This window comes from Puma concolor, chromosome A2 (genome assembly GCF_028749965.1).
Source record: "Puma concolor isolate L17-30 chromosome A2, mPumCon1.1.hap2, whole genome shotgun sequence".
Classification (NCBI taxonomy): Eukaryota; Metazoa; Chordata; class Mammalia; order Carnivora; family Felidae; genus Puma; species Puma concolor.
In genome coordinates, this window is record NC_141668.1 from 15,416,412 (window position 1) to 15,434,191 (window position 17,780).

The 17,780-nt window shown below is 50.8% G+C and overlaps 1 protein-coding gene and 1 long non-coding RNA gene across 6 annotated transcripts in view; one reads left to right on the forward strand and one right to left on the reverse strand.

The window, feature by feature from the left end:
* Nucleotides 1-17,780, forward strand: part of HIPK2 (homeodomain interacting protein kinase 2) — a 190,394-nt gene that overhangs the window by 159,976 nt on the left and 12,638 nt on the right. For all 4 annotated transcript variants that reach the window (XM_086688795.1, XM_086688803.1, XM_086688816.1 and 1 more), the window contains exons 13-14: nucleotides 10,858-11,102; nucleotides 17,035-17,192. In XM_086688795.1, coding sequence (XP_086544921.1) covers nucleotides 10,858-11,102; nucleotides 17,035-17,192 — 403 coding nt within the window. The remainder of the gene's footprint in view (nucleotides 1-10,857; nucleotides 11,103-17,034; nucleotides 17,193-17,780) is intronic.
* On the reverse strand, nucleotides 14,245-17,038 carry LOC147583019 (uncharacterized). 2 transcript variants are annotated; one of them, XR_015244642.1, is made up of 3 exons: nucleotides 16,392-17,038; nucleotides 15,271-15,367; nucleotides 14,245-14,588 (listed from the first exon to the last, which is right to left on the reverse strand). It is a non-coding gene; the product is annotated as an uncharacterized LOC147583019 (long non-coding RNA). The 2 variants fall into 2 exon arrangements; XR_015244639.1 differs by lacking the exon at nucleotides 16,392-17,038 and having other exon boundaries at nucleotides 15,271-15,996.

Below are 17,780 nucleotides of genomic sequence, written 5' to 3' on the forward strand. Positions count from 1 at the left end.
ACTGACACAGAATCTCAACATACGTGCTCAGGAGAGAATTGAATAGTGTGTCTAAGGAAAAGCAGGATGAGAGAGCCGTCTCTCCACCAATCAGACGGCTGCCAGGGCTGAGCACAGCGCCAAGCCAAAGCACAGACTGCTTCCGCGGTGGTCCCCAAAGCCCCAGAAAGAAACAGAACTGAAATTCTTGGCAGCGTGCAAGGACCTTGTTGTAAATCAGTTGAGACCTAGGGGAGGGCATGGAAGGAGACCGTGGCAGGTGCACGCGTGAGGAACAACCACCAGTAGTGACGGTGGCCTACCGAGCATTGGAGCTTCATAAAATGAAAAATGCAGGGGACTGCCTGGGACGTTACACCACATGGGGAAAGCTGCAGAGTGAGGCCAGAGAGGAATCGGGAAGGGTTCCAGCGGTTGGCAGTTGTGACAGGAAGCTCGCAGAATGAGGGGATGGGTGTTTTCTGGAGAGATCAAATGACTGTTGCCTTGAAAAAGTGTCTCAAGACCCAAGAAGACAGGAAAGTGTATTTAAGTCTGAGTAGGATAAAACAGAACCCCATAGCTGTTTTATTTATAGACAAACCACTGGATAATGTGATCACATTATTGTGACTGTGTTTTGGAGTGAGAGAAAAACGGAGAGGAAATATGATTACTCGTTCTTAAAAATCAGAATTACCATAAAATTTAACACAGTAAATATTTATTGCCCCCACCAGTGTGAGAGATCATGCTAGGAACTGCAGGCGTTACATAAATAAGGTAGACAGTCTCTGTCCTCAGGAGGTTTGCAGGGTAAGAAGCAAGATAAGACACGTACAAATCATAACACAAAACGGAGTATCAGTCCTGTAAAAACTAGCAGAGTGCTGTGGACATTCAAAGGGAAAATAGCTTGGGAAAATAGCTTGAGAAAATAGCAGGAACAGCGGACTTTCTGGGGTCAAAGGTCCAAAGGGTGTAGAAAGAGAGGGGGTGAGATTGCAGATTCCAGGAGGTCAGTGGCAGGCAGGGAAGCTGGGGCCTCAGAGGTGGGCTCGTAGGATCCAGAGCGCAGAGGGGCCGCAGATCAGAGACAAAGCAGAGGCAGGGACGACAGGGATTTCCGAATGGAAAGGGGATTTGAGGGTCTCCCCTTCAATGGAGGTGGTCGACTTCAGGAAATACTAAGGAGCTCACGGGAGAGCACCAGTCTTGGGAACACAAGGATGTGCCCCCAAGGGCAGCCCGTCGGGGAGCCTCTTGGCCTCCCTCCAGCTAGAAGCTTTTCTTGCCTGTCTGTGTTCCCATTTGAACACTCAAGATTTCCCTGCTCGTTCCCAAACCTGATTTCTCCTGTGCTGTGAGCATCTCGATCCTGAGCTGCTGTGTTCCCGACCTCGTTTCCTGTTTGCTACTCACCCCAGGACCAGCCCTGGGACTCTGTCTAAAATGCTCACTGCTTCCCCTAACGTGACTCAGCCCCCGTACAGCAGCCAGAGGGTGAGGGGGCCGACGACGCTCATAGAGACGGCGATCATGGTGGCACGTGGAGGCCCTTCCACCACCGGCGTCTTTTAGAGCCGGTACGAGGCACACAGTGGCGAACCCACGGTGTTAGGCCTATTTGAGGGTGTCACCAAGTCTCTGGGACCAGAGGACATTGCCTAGAATTTTTAGGGGAACGCAAGGCAAAGTCACTATTCCAGACCCCCGTATTTGACGCTGTTAGTTGCCAGAGCAGACGGATGGTCACCAGCTCCTACCTGTGAGGAAGGTTCCAGAGCACGAGGTGCAGGCTGGGAGTGAGCCGATTAAAGGGGAGGGAAACCATGACACACATTTACTGAGTGTTCCCATTTGCACTGTCCTGTGTGTCTTTCAGTAGAGTATACAAGGCAGGTAGTTCTACTCCACTCGATAGATGAGGAAACCAAGACCCAGGAAAGATAAGTGACTCACCCCGATTGATGACGTTTCTGAGGAGCACAATTGGAATTCGGGTCCCGTGCCGTGGAAGACACGGCAGTCTCGGGTTACTGGCAAAAATAACTGATTTCTCTTTGGTTATGAACTTGACCAATGTGAACTCTGTCCTGCCCCCTCCTCTGACCACCCCCACGCGGTCATGCCCGCTGTGTGCAGGGCAGCAGCCCAAGGCTATGGGGGGTCCAGAGTCTGTCCACCGAGCCCCGACTGGGTACCCGGTGTCCGTCACAGTGCTGAGCTCTAGCAGCAAGAAGGGCAGAGGTCAGCTCTTCTGATTCTTCGAGAAGACGTTTTAAAGTGAGGGGACCGACAAAGACCCGGCAGCCTGCTTTTTCTCAACGAGTGGCTGCTGGACTAGGGGGCTCCTGGGGCACGGCTGGAGAATTGTTGTAAAGATAGAAAGCACACCAATCTGCAGTTTTTCTGGGTGCCCTGAGAGAAAGTCATAGAACCAGTCTTATTTTAATCATTTATAAATGATTTTGATTAGAGGAACATTTGACTGTATGTGCTGAATAAGCCATCTTCTCTCCCTGGAAATCTCCTTGAACGAAGTTTATTGGTGCCTATCTTATTATTCAGACTCTTTGCTAACCTTGCCTTGTGCTGAAACTGCCCTTTAGAGGCCGTATCACACAGGCTTCAGTCATGAGGATAGTTTTTTTTTAAGAAGTTTTTTTTTTGAGTTTATTTTTATTTATTTTGAGAGAGAGAGACGGAATCCCAAGCAGGCTCCTCACTGTCCGTGTGGAGCCCGATGCGGGGCTCGATTCACAAACCGAGATCATGACCTGAGCCCGAGTCAAGAGTCGGACACTTAACTGACTGAGCCACCCAGGCGCCCCACGAGGGTAGATTTTAAAATGTGTGACCAGAGTGGCTCATGTCGACTGATCAGCTAGAAACCATTCCTTCATGTATTCCTTCATTCGGTTACCGGGATATTTCTGGTAGACAGGTTTTCATCTCCTGAGGTCAGCAGGGCTCTGTGACGTCCTGCATCCCTTTGTGCGTGTAGGCAGCCGCTCCAGAGTATTACCACCGGTGTCACCAAAATGTAAACTTTAAGAAAGTTGCTTCATTAACATCACTCAGTATTTCAGATAGGGATCACTCTTAAAATGTTTGTATAAAAACTATTTGACCCTAAATGTTCTTCTTTCCACTAAATTGCAATTCTGGACCCATAACTGCAGACAAAAGGCATAGTCAGGACACCGATAAGCTGCTGCTCAAAAGAGTTGGGCCTGAAAGACTGACGTGTACTTGGCAGAGGGGAACACCCACACTCAGGTGTTACCAGCCAGGCGGAGCCACCCCGAGGTGGACCCCACGTCCTTGGCCACCTGCAGCCATACCACTCCTCTACTCGTGCTCCTGGTTTGTGAGCCTCAGAGAAGAGACCGGAACCCAACATGTGGCATCATGAGAAGGGGCTTTGTTGTTTTGCAGTTTTGTTTTGTTTTTTTAATATGGAATTTATTGTCAAATTGGTTTCCATGCAACACCCAGGGCTCATCCCAACAGGCGCCCTCCTCAAATTTTGCAGTTTTAAGTTGCAACGCAGCCCCAGGTTGGAGGAGTTCTCAGTCATCCGACTCCTTTCAGGAGACAGAAAGGTGTCTTATCAAGCTGACCTCAACGCATCCTCTCTACATCCTCTTCTGTGCCTTCACAACACCCCCGCGGGTTGAGTAGTGTGGCCAATGGGCTGCCTTTTACGAAAGGGCAGCATCTTGAAGAAGGGACCCTCCACCCGACCATTCCCAGCAGCCTGTCCTAACACTGCAGCCTGTGACCAGGCCATCACTGACCCATGGCAGCTTCCACAGGCCAGAGGGAAGAGGGGCGGGACAGTGCTGGGTGTCACACAGGCAGAGCGGTGTTCAGTGGCTGGATTGTAGAAGGAAGTGGAAGGAGAAGGAACACCATGCTTGTGCTGTGTGTGGTGTGGTGGGGACCGGGCCCGTGGCTCATCCACACCTTGCTTCCGATTTCTCAGGAAGGTGGTCTTGAAAGACTGTCTTCCTGCTGGTGTGTGTGTGTGTGTGTGTGTGTGTGTGTGTGTCTGGTAAGAGAGAGACCTACACATAGATATAAACATGTAAATAGGGTACCTGGGTGGCTCAGTCAGTTGAGCGTCCGACATCGGCTCAGGTCATGATCTCTCAGTTCATGAGTTCAAGCCCACATTGGGCCCTGTGCTGACAGCTCAGAGCCTGGAGCCTGCTTCAGATTCTGAGTCTCCCTCTCTCTGCCCCTTCCCCACTCATGCTGTGTCTCTCTCTGTCTCTCAAAAAATGAATAAGCGTTAAAAAAATTTTTTTTCAAACATGTAAATAATATAACTTGAACGTATGTGCCAAATTTAAAATGTAGGGTTTTTTGTTGTTGTTGTTGTTGTTCTCACTGATGACTTCAAATTGAGAGCTAAGAAATATATCAGAAGGAGCACATTAGCCTGGAGATATCAGCTTCTGGTCCCTGTCCTCACAAGGGCAGATTAAACGTACTCAGCCGTGTATGTCTAACTGGGTGGAGGGGGCATGGGAATAGGACAGTGAGCCACACGCATCCCCGTGAAAGTGGTAGCGCCAGCAGCCCTCCTCTCCATCAGCTGAGACCCCTGTCAGTGTGAAGGACTCCATGCCCTGTGCTTAGATGTCCCGTGCTTAGAGAAGAACACTGTCACCGGAACCAGAAAGAGGAGTTACAGTCAGTTTACATTTTCAGGGCTTGTGGGTAGGAAAGGTGGGGTAAAAGGGAAATGGCATAGTGACAAAATGAGAGCATGCTCACGATAACTCAATAGCAAAAAAACTAAACGTGACTACAAAATGGGCTAAGAACTTGAATAGATTTTTTTTTTAAGCTTATTTATTTTGAGAGAGAGAGCGTGTGTGTGCTTGAGAGGGCGAGGGGCAGAGAGGGAGAGAGAAAATCCCAAGCAGGCTGCATGCTATCACCACAGAGCCCAATGTAGGGCTTGATCCCACAAACCATGAGATCATGACCTGAGCCAAAATCAAGAGTCAGATGCTTAACCGACTGAGCCACCCGGGTGCCCTTGAGTAGTTATTTCTTAAGACACGTAAGTGGCCAGCTTTATGCAAAAATGCTTAACATCACTAACGATCAGGGAAACACAAATCAAACTACAACCAAGTATCACCTTACACCTATCAGAATAGCTGTCATCAAAAGAAGAGAAGAAGTATGGGCAAGGCTATGGGGAGATTGTAGCCCTTGCACACTGTTGGTGGGAACGCAGTGTAAACAGGCAGCTGCTATGAGAAACAGTATTGAGGTTCCTCCAAAAAATTAACAACTGAGCTACCATTGATCCAGCAATCTCACTTCTAAGCATTTATCCAAAAGAGCGGGATCAGGATCTTGAAGAGACATCTGCACACTCCCATGTCCATTGCTACGTTACTCACAACAGCCAAGAGGTGGAAACAGCCTGAGTGTCCATCATATGGGCAGACAGATGAGGGGTAAAGAAAACATGGCAGGTACATACAATGGAATGCTGTTCAGCCTGAAAAAGAAGGAAATTCCACAATGAGCAAAAAACCTCTTAACACAAGGTTCCTAAAATAGTCAAACTCTTCGACTTAAGCAGAGGAATCTCTGTTGCCAGCGGCTCTGAGTTGAGCCAGATGAACGAGCTTCAGAGATGCGCTGTGCTACCGACCCTGTGGCCAGAGTCAACAATGCGGTACTGTGTACTTAAAATCTGATCGAGAGGGTGGATCCCATGTTAAGTATTGTTAAAGTCAGAATTGGAATGTTCTTTACTGCACGGTCTTGCTGTGAGGATCAGAGATCGATGTCTGTGAAGTACTTCGAACAGCCGCTGCGCATCCTATACACGCTGCCTATGACTATTAATCAGTGTTGTAAGAGACGCCCGGTTTTTATCACATACGGCATTGACTGTAGAATCGGGGCGGTGAATTACGTCATGGAAAGTTTGTTAGTGGAGATGAGTCTTGACCCTGGTCTCGAAGGATGAGGTTGACTGAGATTGGCAAACAGAAATCAGAGACACGCTCCAGATAGGGCCCTACGGGGAGGAATCACAGGCTAGCATCCGCTCCTCCAGCAAGGTTTCCTCCTTCGGGGCTGATTTCTGTGGCTCCTAGCCCTTCGTTTCTTGTCATCGTTTAAAAATGATGAACATCAGCTATCGCCATCACAACACAATGCAGTTGTGGAATTCTGGAAGCTCTGCTCTTCATTCAGAAGTGATGTTCTGCCGAGGCCACTTAAGCATAGATTTCTCATTCTGCGCCCGATTCTCAATTCATGATGAGATTGATAAACGATCAGTAATGATTAGACACTAGTGGAATGAATCCCGATAGAATCAGTATAAAGGAGCCTAAAGAATCCGTAGTAATAAATGTCACATGGGTGCTCATTGTTAAAGTGACTCATTGAAATAACTGCTTCCCATTCGTTGTCGAATCTGCATAGTGTATTCAGTTAGAGCACAGAGATCTTTAACGGTAGAGGAGAGTAAAAACAGAGCTGTCAAAACTGATTCACCTTTTCCAAACCGGTCAGAGGCAAATCCAAAAAGGTAGGTAAGTTAGCCCTGGACTGTGTCGACCTATTTGCTCATCAGGCAGAGGGACTTGTCAACTCTGAAAACAAAGGATGAGACCCATGAACCGTTCATAGAGATCTTATCCCACACTCCTTGGTGGATATCAAGGCTCTGATGTGCGGGACCCTCAGCCTCTGGCGGAAAGGCTCCCTCCCTAGGGGGTTTCCGTCAGGAGCCGGCCCTAAATTCTCCCAGGTCTTCCAGACTAAGCTGTCCGCTGCTATAAGACCTTTGCCAGCAACTCATTCTTCTTCGGTAATAAGAAGCCCACTGATCTGCCAAGTGGCCCATTGTGTGTTTAGATTCTGACTCACGCTGAGGTGAAGCTGCTCCACAATTTATATTGAAAAGTGAGAATTTAAATACATCCAATTTGAATTTTATTCCAGTTTGGCTGAAATTACTGGTGTGCGTGTGTTTGCTTGTTTTCTAAACTACCCAGAACCTGAGGAAGATCTGGTCAGCAGAAACTGGCCATGTCTGGGTCTACATAGAAGGTACACTTACTAAAGAGATTTATTTCCTCTCTGAATTAGGAGTAAACCAAATCCTATTTTAAATGCCTTCAATAATACATTTTTGTGGGGCCCTCACAATGGATCCCTTTGTGCCACTTTCCCTGGTGGATTTCAGAGCAAGTTGGAAGTGGAGGGATGCCCAGGGTCGTGCTAATATCAGGCCACTGTCCAGGTGATGAGTGGACAGTGGAGCCAGGACCAGAGTGAACACCAGCCCCCGAGACACATTTGGAAGCCAGGCTCTGTTCTTCATGTGGGGTTCATCACCCACGGGCTGTGCACCTGCAGCAGGACACGTCTGCGTCTGGCGAGGTGACCCAATGAGCCGCTGTGTGTATGCGTCAGTTATGCACAACTGACGGTGGCGGAAGCTGAGAGTGAAGGACAGGGAAGCACAAGTCCCTGCGTCCCCTCAGGAACCGGGAGCACTTTGTGACGGCGTGTGCGTGGTATGGGAAGGGGGGGTTCCTTTAGTAACATCTTAATACACAGCAGACCATGCACAGGCAGTTGTTTCCATCATCTGCTCCCTCCCCCCGACCACAGATAACGGCTTCAAGTCTTCCCTGTCTTTTTTTTTTTTTTTAAATCATCCTTATTTATTTTTGAGAGCGAGAGAGAGAGAGACGGAGTGTGAACGGGGGAGGGGCAAGGAGAGAGGGAGACGCAGAATCTGAAGCAGTCTCCAGGCTCCCAGCCGTCAGCACAGAGCCCGACGCAGGGCTCAAACGAACTCATGAACTGTGAGATCATGACCTGAGCCGAGGTTGGACACCCAACCGACTGAGCCACCCAGGCGCCCCTTCCTTGTCTGCCTTTCTAAGGCAGCGCTCCCTCCTCATTCCACAACCTCAGGGACTTTTTCCTGGTTCCCCACTTTCTAGGTTTTGCGCCAGGTCTCGGTGCCCTCCACCTGCTTCCACCCTCCCTCCCCCCTCCCTCCCCCCTCCCCACTAATCCCATTTGCTTTGTTGTCTCTCAGGTATAGAATTCAGTGACATTAAGTACGCTCACAATGTGTGCAACCGTCAGCACCATTTCCAGAATTTTGTCATCACCCCAAACAGAAACTCTGTACCCATTAAGTAAGAACTCCCCATTGCTCCCTTCCCTAACCCCTGGTAACCTTGAATCTACTTTCTCTATGAATTTGGTTATTCCAAGTACCTTATGTAAGTGGAGTCATACAATATTTGTCCTTTTGTATCTGGCTTCTTTCACTTAGCATGTTTCCAGGGGTCATCTATATCGTAGCATGCGTTGGGACTCTGTTGGTCTTTATGGCTAATATTCCACGGTGTGGATGTACCAAATTTTGCTCGTGCATTCATCCGTTAATGGACACCTAGGCTATTTCCACCTTTTGGCTGGTGTGTATAATGCTACTGTGAACACTGGCAAATGAATTTCTGTTCGAGTCCCGGCTTTCGGTTCCTTTGCGTATATAGCCAGGAGTGGAATTGCTGGGTCCTGTGGTAATTCTGTGTTTAGCTTTGTGAGGAGCAAGCATGTGGATTTTTTGCATTTCAACTGTTATAAGTGGGAAGTGTCGGTCTTTATTAATTAAAATGTATCTTATCAAAGTTAACGTGAAGAGCCGTAAATATATGCAGTCAATTCATTCCTCGCCTCCTTTTGAGTTCTTAACAATTACCATCTGTACGACTCATTTGACAGTTCATCACAGAAGGCTTTGTGACATCCATTATTCTCTTTAACCGATTATTTTAAAGCTTTTACTGTTTAACTTGTCATGTTTTTACACAGTCCCCCACTGAAATTGTAATCACCTCCAGGGCAGAGGCATGTATTATATTTCTTTGTACAGGAATTCCCCATGGCACCTACCCCAGATCTCCAAGATCTCTGACTAATGAGTTTTAATTTCTTTCATATCAATCTTCTGATTTATTCACAGACTAGAAACTTCTCCGTTGAGTCCATACTTTGATAGAAATCACTTTGCCTAGATCTGTTCTTGCAAACCTGTTTTCACATGTTAAATGAGGCAGCACAACAATAACGATCCTGACGGCTAACCTCTGCTTACTATGTGTCGTAAGCCATTCACAGCACATCCTGTGGGTTTTCTCACTTCTCAACATAAGCCTGTATGCGTAAGTGCTGCCGTTATCCACGTTTGACTGATGATGAGACAGTCACTCAGAGGCTGAGCAGCTAGCTGCCCACAGCCACACGCCCGGCACACGCCGAAGGTAGGCCCCTGGCCGCAGGGCCCGTGTTCTTACCCACAGACACTGTTAGGAAGGGACATTTCTACCCTGAACCAAGAAGGACACAACGTGCAGCCACTAGAAGAATTATTCAGCCCAGATGTCAGTAGCGTCAGGCCTTGGGGCGCAGGGGCTCAGACCTTCCGTGGGCTCACCTCTCAGCCCTCCAGCCTTTTGTAGGCTACCTGCCTCGTGTCCTTCCACTTAGCTTCTTTCTGCCCGGCTGCCCGGGGTGCTTGAGCTCGTCCACTTCTCTGCTGCCCTTAGGGTGGCAGAGATCTATCTTGGAAAGAGTCTGGCCCGTGACTGACCGTGTGACCTTGGGCGAGACACCTCAGGGGGTTGTGGTTCCATTAGGCACTCCATAAATAGCAGCTTCTTCTCTTAGCAAATCAGTTGGAAACTGACCGTCTTACTTGGGGTGATCGATATTTCTTAAAAATAGATGATCAGTATATAAAAATAGATGGAATCCATTTTTACAACCTTCACAATAAGCAACAAATTCCACATCCATCATCCCACCAGCCCATCCTGGAGGCAGATGGAATTGGTTCCCCTAGTAGCCGTGTGTGCATAAATATCTCAGGACAGAAAATGTGTGCTGGCCAAGAGCCCTCCAAGGCTGGTTCCTCCCCGTCAGCAAAGAATGAAGTTTCAGATACAGGAGAGTCCAGGCAACTCTTTTGTAGGCATCATCCCCACGGGAGCCCTTCTGACCTCACTAGGCACAGTGTCGTCCCCTCCCTTGTCCTGGGCCCTGGCGGGAGGGAAGCTACAGGAGGGCCGGCCCTCCCCTGAGAAGGGGACTCTCAGATGTCCTGGTGGCCTTTGCCACAGAGTCATCCCACATAATACCGCACAGCAAAGAGGTGGCTGAGAGTGTCACGGCCAGCTCCTGACTTTGTCTCTCAGCATGTCAGAGCTGCGTTGTGTGGTCAACCTCCTCAGACCCTCCCTCTTTATCCGCCCCTCTGTCTGCATCCCGCTCCCTCCTGAACACCTTGCTCCCTGCCTCAGATTGCGGGGTGTCCCAGGCCCCGAGCCTAAGCTGATGGTGCTCCGCTCCCAGCGATGTCCTCCCAAACCGGGGCCTCGGGGTGCCAGGGTCTTGCTGGGCTCTCTCTACTTGCTGAGATGTCCCCTTCTGGTGGCTCAGGGGGTGTTTCCACACAGCTCTGGGCTACAGGCAATTCCCCTGCAGTTCTGCTTAGCTCTGCTGTGGGAAGGGCGTTGGGGGGGAAGCCCAGGCCCACCTGGAAGCTTCTCTCCAGATGCCAGAAGTGCCTGTGGGCCCAGCTCCAGCCCCTTTCTCATGTCTTCACATGTCTGCTTGCTGCCGGTTGGACAGGTGACACTTGTGTGCCCACCCTCCCCGTTCCTACCCCCTCTCCTGCCCCGCTCCCCAGCCCTGTCCCGGAGCACAGAGAGGGGCTTGTCCCACAGGCCAGTTCTGGAACGCCGGCTGGTGTCTCACTTCACAGCTTTCTCGTGGTTCTGATTTCTCCCTTTCCATTTTCAGCACTGTCTCCAAGCAGAGAAAAAACGTCATCAGTTGCGTCACGGTCCACGACTCTCCCTACTCCGACTCCTCCAGCAACACCAGCCCCTACTCCGTGCAGCACCGCACTGGGCACCACGCCAACACCTTTGACACCAAGGGGAGCCTGGAGAATCACTGCACTGGGAACCCCCGGACTATCATCGTGCCACCCCTAAAAACCCAGGCCAGCGAAGTGTTGGTGGAATGTGATAGCCTGGGGCCAGGTAACTTGGGGCCAGGGCAGGCCGGGAACCTCTCTCTGCACACTGCTTTGCCTGTTTTCCTGCTATTGGCAGTCGTGTTGTGTGAGGCTGATAAGCACCGGGTTATGGTCGATCCTCCCCCCGAGGGTCTCGCTCAGGCAGCCAGGGTAGGAATCTGCTCACCATCACTTTGCATAAGCCGCGTTTTCAGTTTTCAGTTCTATAATTAATACCTTGCCACCTTTACGGTGTCTCTCCCTTTGACTAGGTTGATAAGGACGAAACAAAAGCCACCCGGTTCCTTATCCACGGGTCGGCGATGACCCCTGTTTTAGGGAGTTCCTGACTGACTTTTAGCAGGAAGAAGCCCTAGTGGTAGAGCAGCTTCCTGGGTGGAAAGAACTTTCTCTGAGTCTTGGCAGGTGAGGATGACGGAGGTTCAGCTCGGCATCGCCTCGGGGCTCACTGTTGGGAGGAGAGGTCGTGGAGGGTGTGTTTGTTTGCTCACACGGTGGCTTGAGAAAAAGGAGTCCTTCCATCCCCTGGAGGCTCGCCCTGACAAGTGCGCTCTAGAATAAAGACCGAGAACGTAACCTTCCGAGGAAACTTAGTGCCTCTGCCCACGTTTGGTGGCATCTCTTCAGTGACTCCCTTGTTCACGCTCACCAGTGGCAGAATTCGGGGAACAAACCAAAAGCCATCCGCTTCCCCGCCACAGACCGTCACCAGCCCATCCAAGGCAGCACCTTCACGAAAGCACTGTTTAGAAGGAAAGAGGAACAAACTGCCAAAAAAAAGACCTTGCTTAGATTCAGGGAGCTGTTGGGGCCCCTGGCTGGCCCAGTCAGTTAAGCGTCCAACTTTGGCTCGGGTCGCTGTCTTGTGGTTTGTGAGTTTGAGCCTCTGTCCCCCTCTCTCTGCCCCTCCTCCCCCCATTCCTTTTCTTGTTCTCTCTCTCTCTCTCTCTCTCTCACACACACACACACACACACACACACACACACACACACACACAAAATAGACATTTTCTTAAAAAAAAAAAAAAAAGATTCAGGGAGCTATTCACCAAGAAGGACACCCATCTGTGTCACCTGCTGCAGGAGACCTTGGAACCTTTTTGGGGCGGTCGCCATGTGTGAGGCCCACTAGTCATGGGCCAGTCTGGTTCTGCCCCTGAGAGGGAAGAGCAGAATTGAGGATGGGGTCCTTAGGAACTTTCCCAGCCCAGCACCATAGGCCAGCCTGCATAGTGTGGGACACAGGATATCTCTCTTCCAGAACCCTCTTTCTCTCCCAGGCAAGGGTTTTAGTAGTAACCTTGGCAGAAAGCAACACTCTCTAGGACCAAAGGAACCCGTAAGACAGTCAAAGTGGTTTGCCCAGGAGAGAGGACTCCTCAGAGCAGCGGCCCTCATACTGTGCTGCTCATATAACCCTTCAATGTTTAAAACGATATCCATCGCATGTTTTTAAGTTCACATCCTGGCAAAGATATCACTTCCGTCACGTTGTGTATGTCGTGCCATTACGGAAGTACTTTAAATGTTTGTTAAGACCTTGGAGCTGCACAGTCAACTCCCCCGGTCCCGGCACCCCGCCTTACCCCCTAGTGAGCAACTACTCCTCCTCGGCCAGGCAGCCAAAGCCCATCTCACCTCTGTCACACCTTCCCCGTGACCACCGCCTCACTTCCGAATTTTATTTCGTGAATGGATGGATAGGGTGGGGAGTTTACAAAAGCGTCTGCAGCCTGAATAAGGTAAGGCTGGACAGCCTTCCGTGTTTCTTACTGCACAAGGCTTGGCTTTGATATCAGGGGACTATCTGCCCCTCAGGAGCTGGTCAGGCTTTGCATGCCTGGAGGCAACACACCATATTAACTTTCCAGAAGGAATAGGAGACTGTGGATGTGAGAGAGAAGGTGGGAAAGGAAAACCAGTAGATGTTAGTGCTGGTAAATCCGTTCAGGAAAAGATACATTTGCAAATTGGGAATCTGGAAATTGACCCCTTAAGTCTTTATCGCCATGGACCCTCAAGCCCTCAGGTAGCCCTACACACACCCGCTTAAGACTGCAGCTTTTGAGAGGCCACCTGGCTGGCTCAGTCAGTAGAGCATGCGACTCTGGATCTCAGGGTTGGGAGTTCAAGCCCCATGTTGGGATTACTTAAAAAAACCCAAAATCTGAAAAACAAAACAAAAAAAGATGCAGCCTGTGGCGCACACGGTTTAGTGGGAAGGGCTTTCCTGCTTAATCAGCAGGTCTCAAGACTGTGTTGTTGAAACCCTTAAGGAAGCCCGGCCCTTTTATAGAACAGGAAGAGGAGATAGTCCTTCCTCATCTGCAATCCAAAAAACTCTGAACACCAGATTTTAACTTTATAGCAAACTCATTGGTGGTGAAACCTGGCCTGAGTCAACGAGGGGCCGTGCACAGTCTCTTTGTCGTAGTCATTTGTGCCCCTTAGTGAAATATCCCTGTGTTTTGGAGCGAGAATCTTCACGTCTTTGATTACAAAGTGGTGCCCAAGGCTCTGCTGGGGGTAACCTAAGGCATTGAACCTTTCTAAAACCTAAACTTCTGCATTTCAAAAATGAATGTGTGGCCCCAGGGATTTCAGATCAGGGATTGAGACCTGCAACCATGAGACGGTGATTTTTGTTACTCTGTTATGTCGGGAATACACCTGTTCTGAGACACCCCAGGGGGACTCTGTCACAGTAATGATCCCTTTAAAAGATGGATAATGGCTCAAGACGGATCTTCTTGAGGTCATCTACGAATTCATTTGTTTTTAAAGGTGGCTGGTGCTAAATGTGTCTTGGCCTTTTAAAACGAGATGAGGGATGCATGAGAGAGCGGCCAGATTTCCGCAGGTTGGAAATCTTCCAGCGTGGGGGCACCTGGGTGGCTCAGTCAGTTAAGCGTCTAACTTCAGCTCAGGTCATGATCTTGCAGTTCGTGAGTTCAAGCCCTGCATCAGGCCCTCTGCTGGCAGTGCTGAGCCTGTTTCAAATCCTCTGTGCCCCCTCTCTCTGCCCCTCCCCTACCCTCACGCGTGCACGCACGTGTGCACACACATACACTCTCTCTCTCTCAAAAATAAACATAAGGAAAGAAAGAAAGATGTTTAAAAAAAAAAAAAGAAAGAAATCTTCCAGCTTGGAGCTTTGTCAGGCTTTGATGCTGGTGCCATTCCATGGGAGGTGGCAAATTTTGAGGAGAGTTACTGAAACTTTAAGACCACCTGGTCCAACCCCTGGTGGAGACGAGTGAAGAGGCTGAGGGCCAGCTTTGCCAGTGTAACAGCAGTTGTGTGTCTTGAGAAGCCACCAAGGCAAGAGAGGACAGCTCTGTGGAGCCGCATTTCACGCCTTTCAGGTTACATTAACCGGTTCCATCCTCGGCCCATCGCGCTCTGTGCCTGCGGGCGGCGGGGCAGCTCAGAGGTCTTACCCCACTGTCTTTCCACAAGGACTGCGTGCTGTCTGAACGGCTGAGAGTCTCTGAGGGATATTTCCAACCAAAAAAAAAAAAAAAAAAGGTTGGAGCGGGGGAGGTCATTCCCCGCGGTAACACTACTGGTTCTAAAGCAACCAGTGCTGCTGTCTCCGGGGATCCCCATGGTCTAACTTTCCACTGTGAAGAGAGATTTATTTTCCCCTGTGGGACATGCTGCAGAGTCTTTCTAGTGACAGGTAAGAGGCAGGAAGGAACTTCATTCCGGTGCCTGCTTGTCCCCAGCCTGTGGTGGTGAGAAACACCCAGGCTCAGAAAAATCCGAACGGCAGCCTTCTTCAGCTTCCTGGTGCCCAGGTGGCCCACAGAGGCCGAGGTGTGAACAGGTTGTAGCCAGCCAGGTGTTCCCTGGGCTCAAGTCACAACAAATGCTGTGCAGACCGCAGTCCGTCTTCTCACAGAACTTACCCCTCCTGTGGTTCTGAGCTCAGGAAGGAGCCCTGGGGATTTCTCACATAACCTTCCCAGGTCTCTTGGGTTAGTTAAGGCTCCTTTGGAAGGCAGCTGAGTGAACTCTACACTTATGCCATCAGACCCATAATGTATTGGAAGGAATTAAGAGAGCTGAGGGAAAGTTCAACAACTACATCCCAGGCTGGGCAGGAGCCAGAACTCCTAAGACCTGGGCCGTTGGGGGCCCAACGCCTGCTTTCTGGAGCACTGCCTCACCCTGACCCGGTGACTCCCAGGCTTCCAGCTTCCCATTTCCAGGAGACAGGATTTGGTTGTCCCGGCTTGGAGGAGACACCTGTTCCTTGAGCGTCAGCTTTAGCCAGGAGACAAGGTTCAATAAGAAAGATATTAACAATAGCTAATGCATTTAAGAGCTTAACACATGACAGACACTAAGCGTTCTATGTACATTAACTCATATGAACCTCATGACCACCCTATAGAGTTACCATTATTCTCCCAGTTTTCCGGATGCGAAAATGGAAGCACCAAGAGATTAATTAAGTCGACCAAGGCCATGCGGCTGGACCTCGCAGGAGTCTGGCTCCCCATCTTAATGTCTTGGTCCCTCACAAGACCCCACCCCTTATCTGGAGGTCCCCTTCTCTGACCCAGCCCCCCGTTCCCTGTCCCCGCAGTGCTGGTAAGAGGTGCATGCTGGGCTCTGTCACACCATTTCATCTACAACTTCTAACCTCTTCACTGTAGACTCAAGCTACGGATAACTCAAGCTCAGGGTTTTCCTTCAAATATAATCGCCACGCAGTGCCCTGAAAGTTGGAAGTAGGGAGAGAGACAGCCTCCACCGCTGGGGCCCACACAGCAAGCACAGTTGTGGCCTGCTACTGACCAGCAAGGACTCTGGCCCCACCACAGTAGCACTGCGGCTGAGCAAAGGGGAGAAACCAGGCCCTGCCAATGGCCGACATTTGCGGCTGTCCTTCTCTTACCCTGCAGTGGGTCCCCCAAACCCCTCACCCCCCCAGGTTTCGGAAGGCCTTTGAGAGTCTGAATGGGTTTGGCTTTAGCATAGCTCCGTACGCCAGGGCCTGGCTGCCTCCTCTCCTGGGGCGCTTATTACTAATACAGATTCCCAGGCACCTCCCCATGGGGTTCTGATTCAGTGGGTAGGAGGAAAAGACCCACAGGTACCAATGCACAGATCTGGGGTCCCTGGTAGGACCCACCACCTCCCTCCCCAGTGAGGCAGCCCTCGCTCTCCGGGGTGGGGGTGGGGGTGGGGGGAGGGCGTTCTGCTGCCTGTGGGGCAGGGAGGCTCCTCGTGGACTTCAGTGCGCACCCCCGTCTCCCATCCCCAAGTTGCCGGTGTCCCAAACCTTCACTCTTCATGTTTCTCTCCTTCAGCAGTTACTCAGTGTTCCCTCTTGCTGGCCCTAGCCATCTCCTCCTTGACTTTGGTTTCACCACCCTGAGATTTGTAATGGAATTGATCCAACCCAGTTACGGCAAGGGCCTGCCTGCTCCCTGGTGGAGGCTTCATTCATACTTAGCATCTTCATTCATACCCGCCTAGTTCACACTAGCAACCATGAGTTGTTTTTCCCTCAGGACGTGTGTGGTCCTCTTTCTGAGGCTTGTTTATCTGTGCCCTGCTTATCTGTCACTGTGTCTCTGGATCTCAGCAGACAAGCCCCATGGGGCACGAAGAGCTACAGAGACCTCTCCTCCTTTCCTGCGTTACACTCTTCTTGTGCTTTTCCATGTCACCAGATGAGAATCCTAAAGTCCAGCAAGCTGGGATGGGCTCCTAACCCCTGGGGCGAGCCAAAGCCCAGCGGCCCGTCCAGACTCTGGGCAGACTCTTAACTGGGTCCAGGGGAGACGAGGCTGACTTTGATGGGCCAGTCTTGGGAACCCATTCCTTCCCGGAAGACCACCGTTGTTTCCTGGAGGGGCAGGGTCTTCTGGGCAGCGGAGGACGTGTGATCCCTCTGTGACCTGTCGCTCCTCCTCACACAGTCAACACTGGCCAGCACTCGTCCTACAAGTCCAAGTCCTCCAGCAACGTGACCTCCACCAGCGGTCACTCTTCAGGGAGCTCGTCCGGAGCCATCGCCTACCGGCAACAGCGGCCGGGACCGCATTTCCAGCAGCAGCAGCCTCTCAATCTCAGCCAGGTGAGTGCCTCCTGATCCTGTCCCAGCAGCCAGCACGTCGGTGCCATCCCCTCCGTTCCCCAGCCCGGTAGCAGGTCACCTCTGGGGCCCCTCACCCCGCCCACAGAGCCCCAGCCCCCTCGCGGCAGGACGCATCCTGAGCGACCTCTGACTTCTTCCCTCCATGGGTTACCATTGGGGGAGCTGGTATGACTGGGTCACACAGAGCCAGCCCAAAGTAAAATGAGTTGTCCGATGTCACAAAGCACTTAGTGACGTGGTGCCAAAGCTTAACAACAGGATGGCCCACGTCTTGCCAGTTCAGCCTAGCGAAGGGTAAGCCACGGTGTCCTGGCCCAGTCAGACCAGGATTCCAGGGAGATAGTCTGACGGAGTTGGGCTTGCTGTTCATTGCAGTGAGGGAGGCCAGACCACACCCAGAAAACCCCAAACCGAGGGCAAGAGAGGATTTGGAGAGGGTGGGTGGCCTTTAGGTGGAATTATAAATGAAGCAGGGTCTCCATGGACGGAGCCAGCCTGGGTGCAGAGGGTCTAGGTCAGGTCTGAATTGCAAAGCGGACCCAGGGGCCTGTTTCCTCAGACACCATG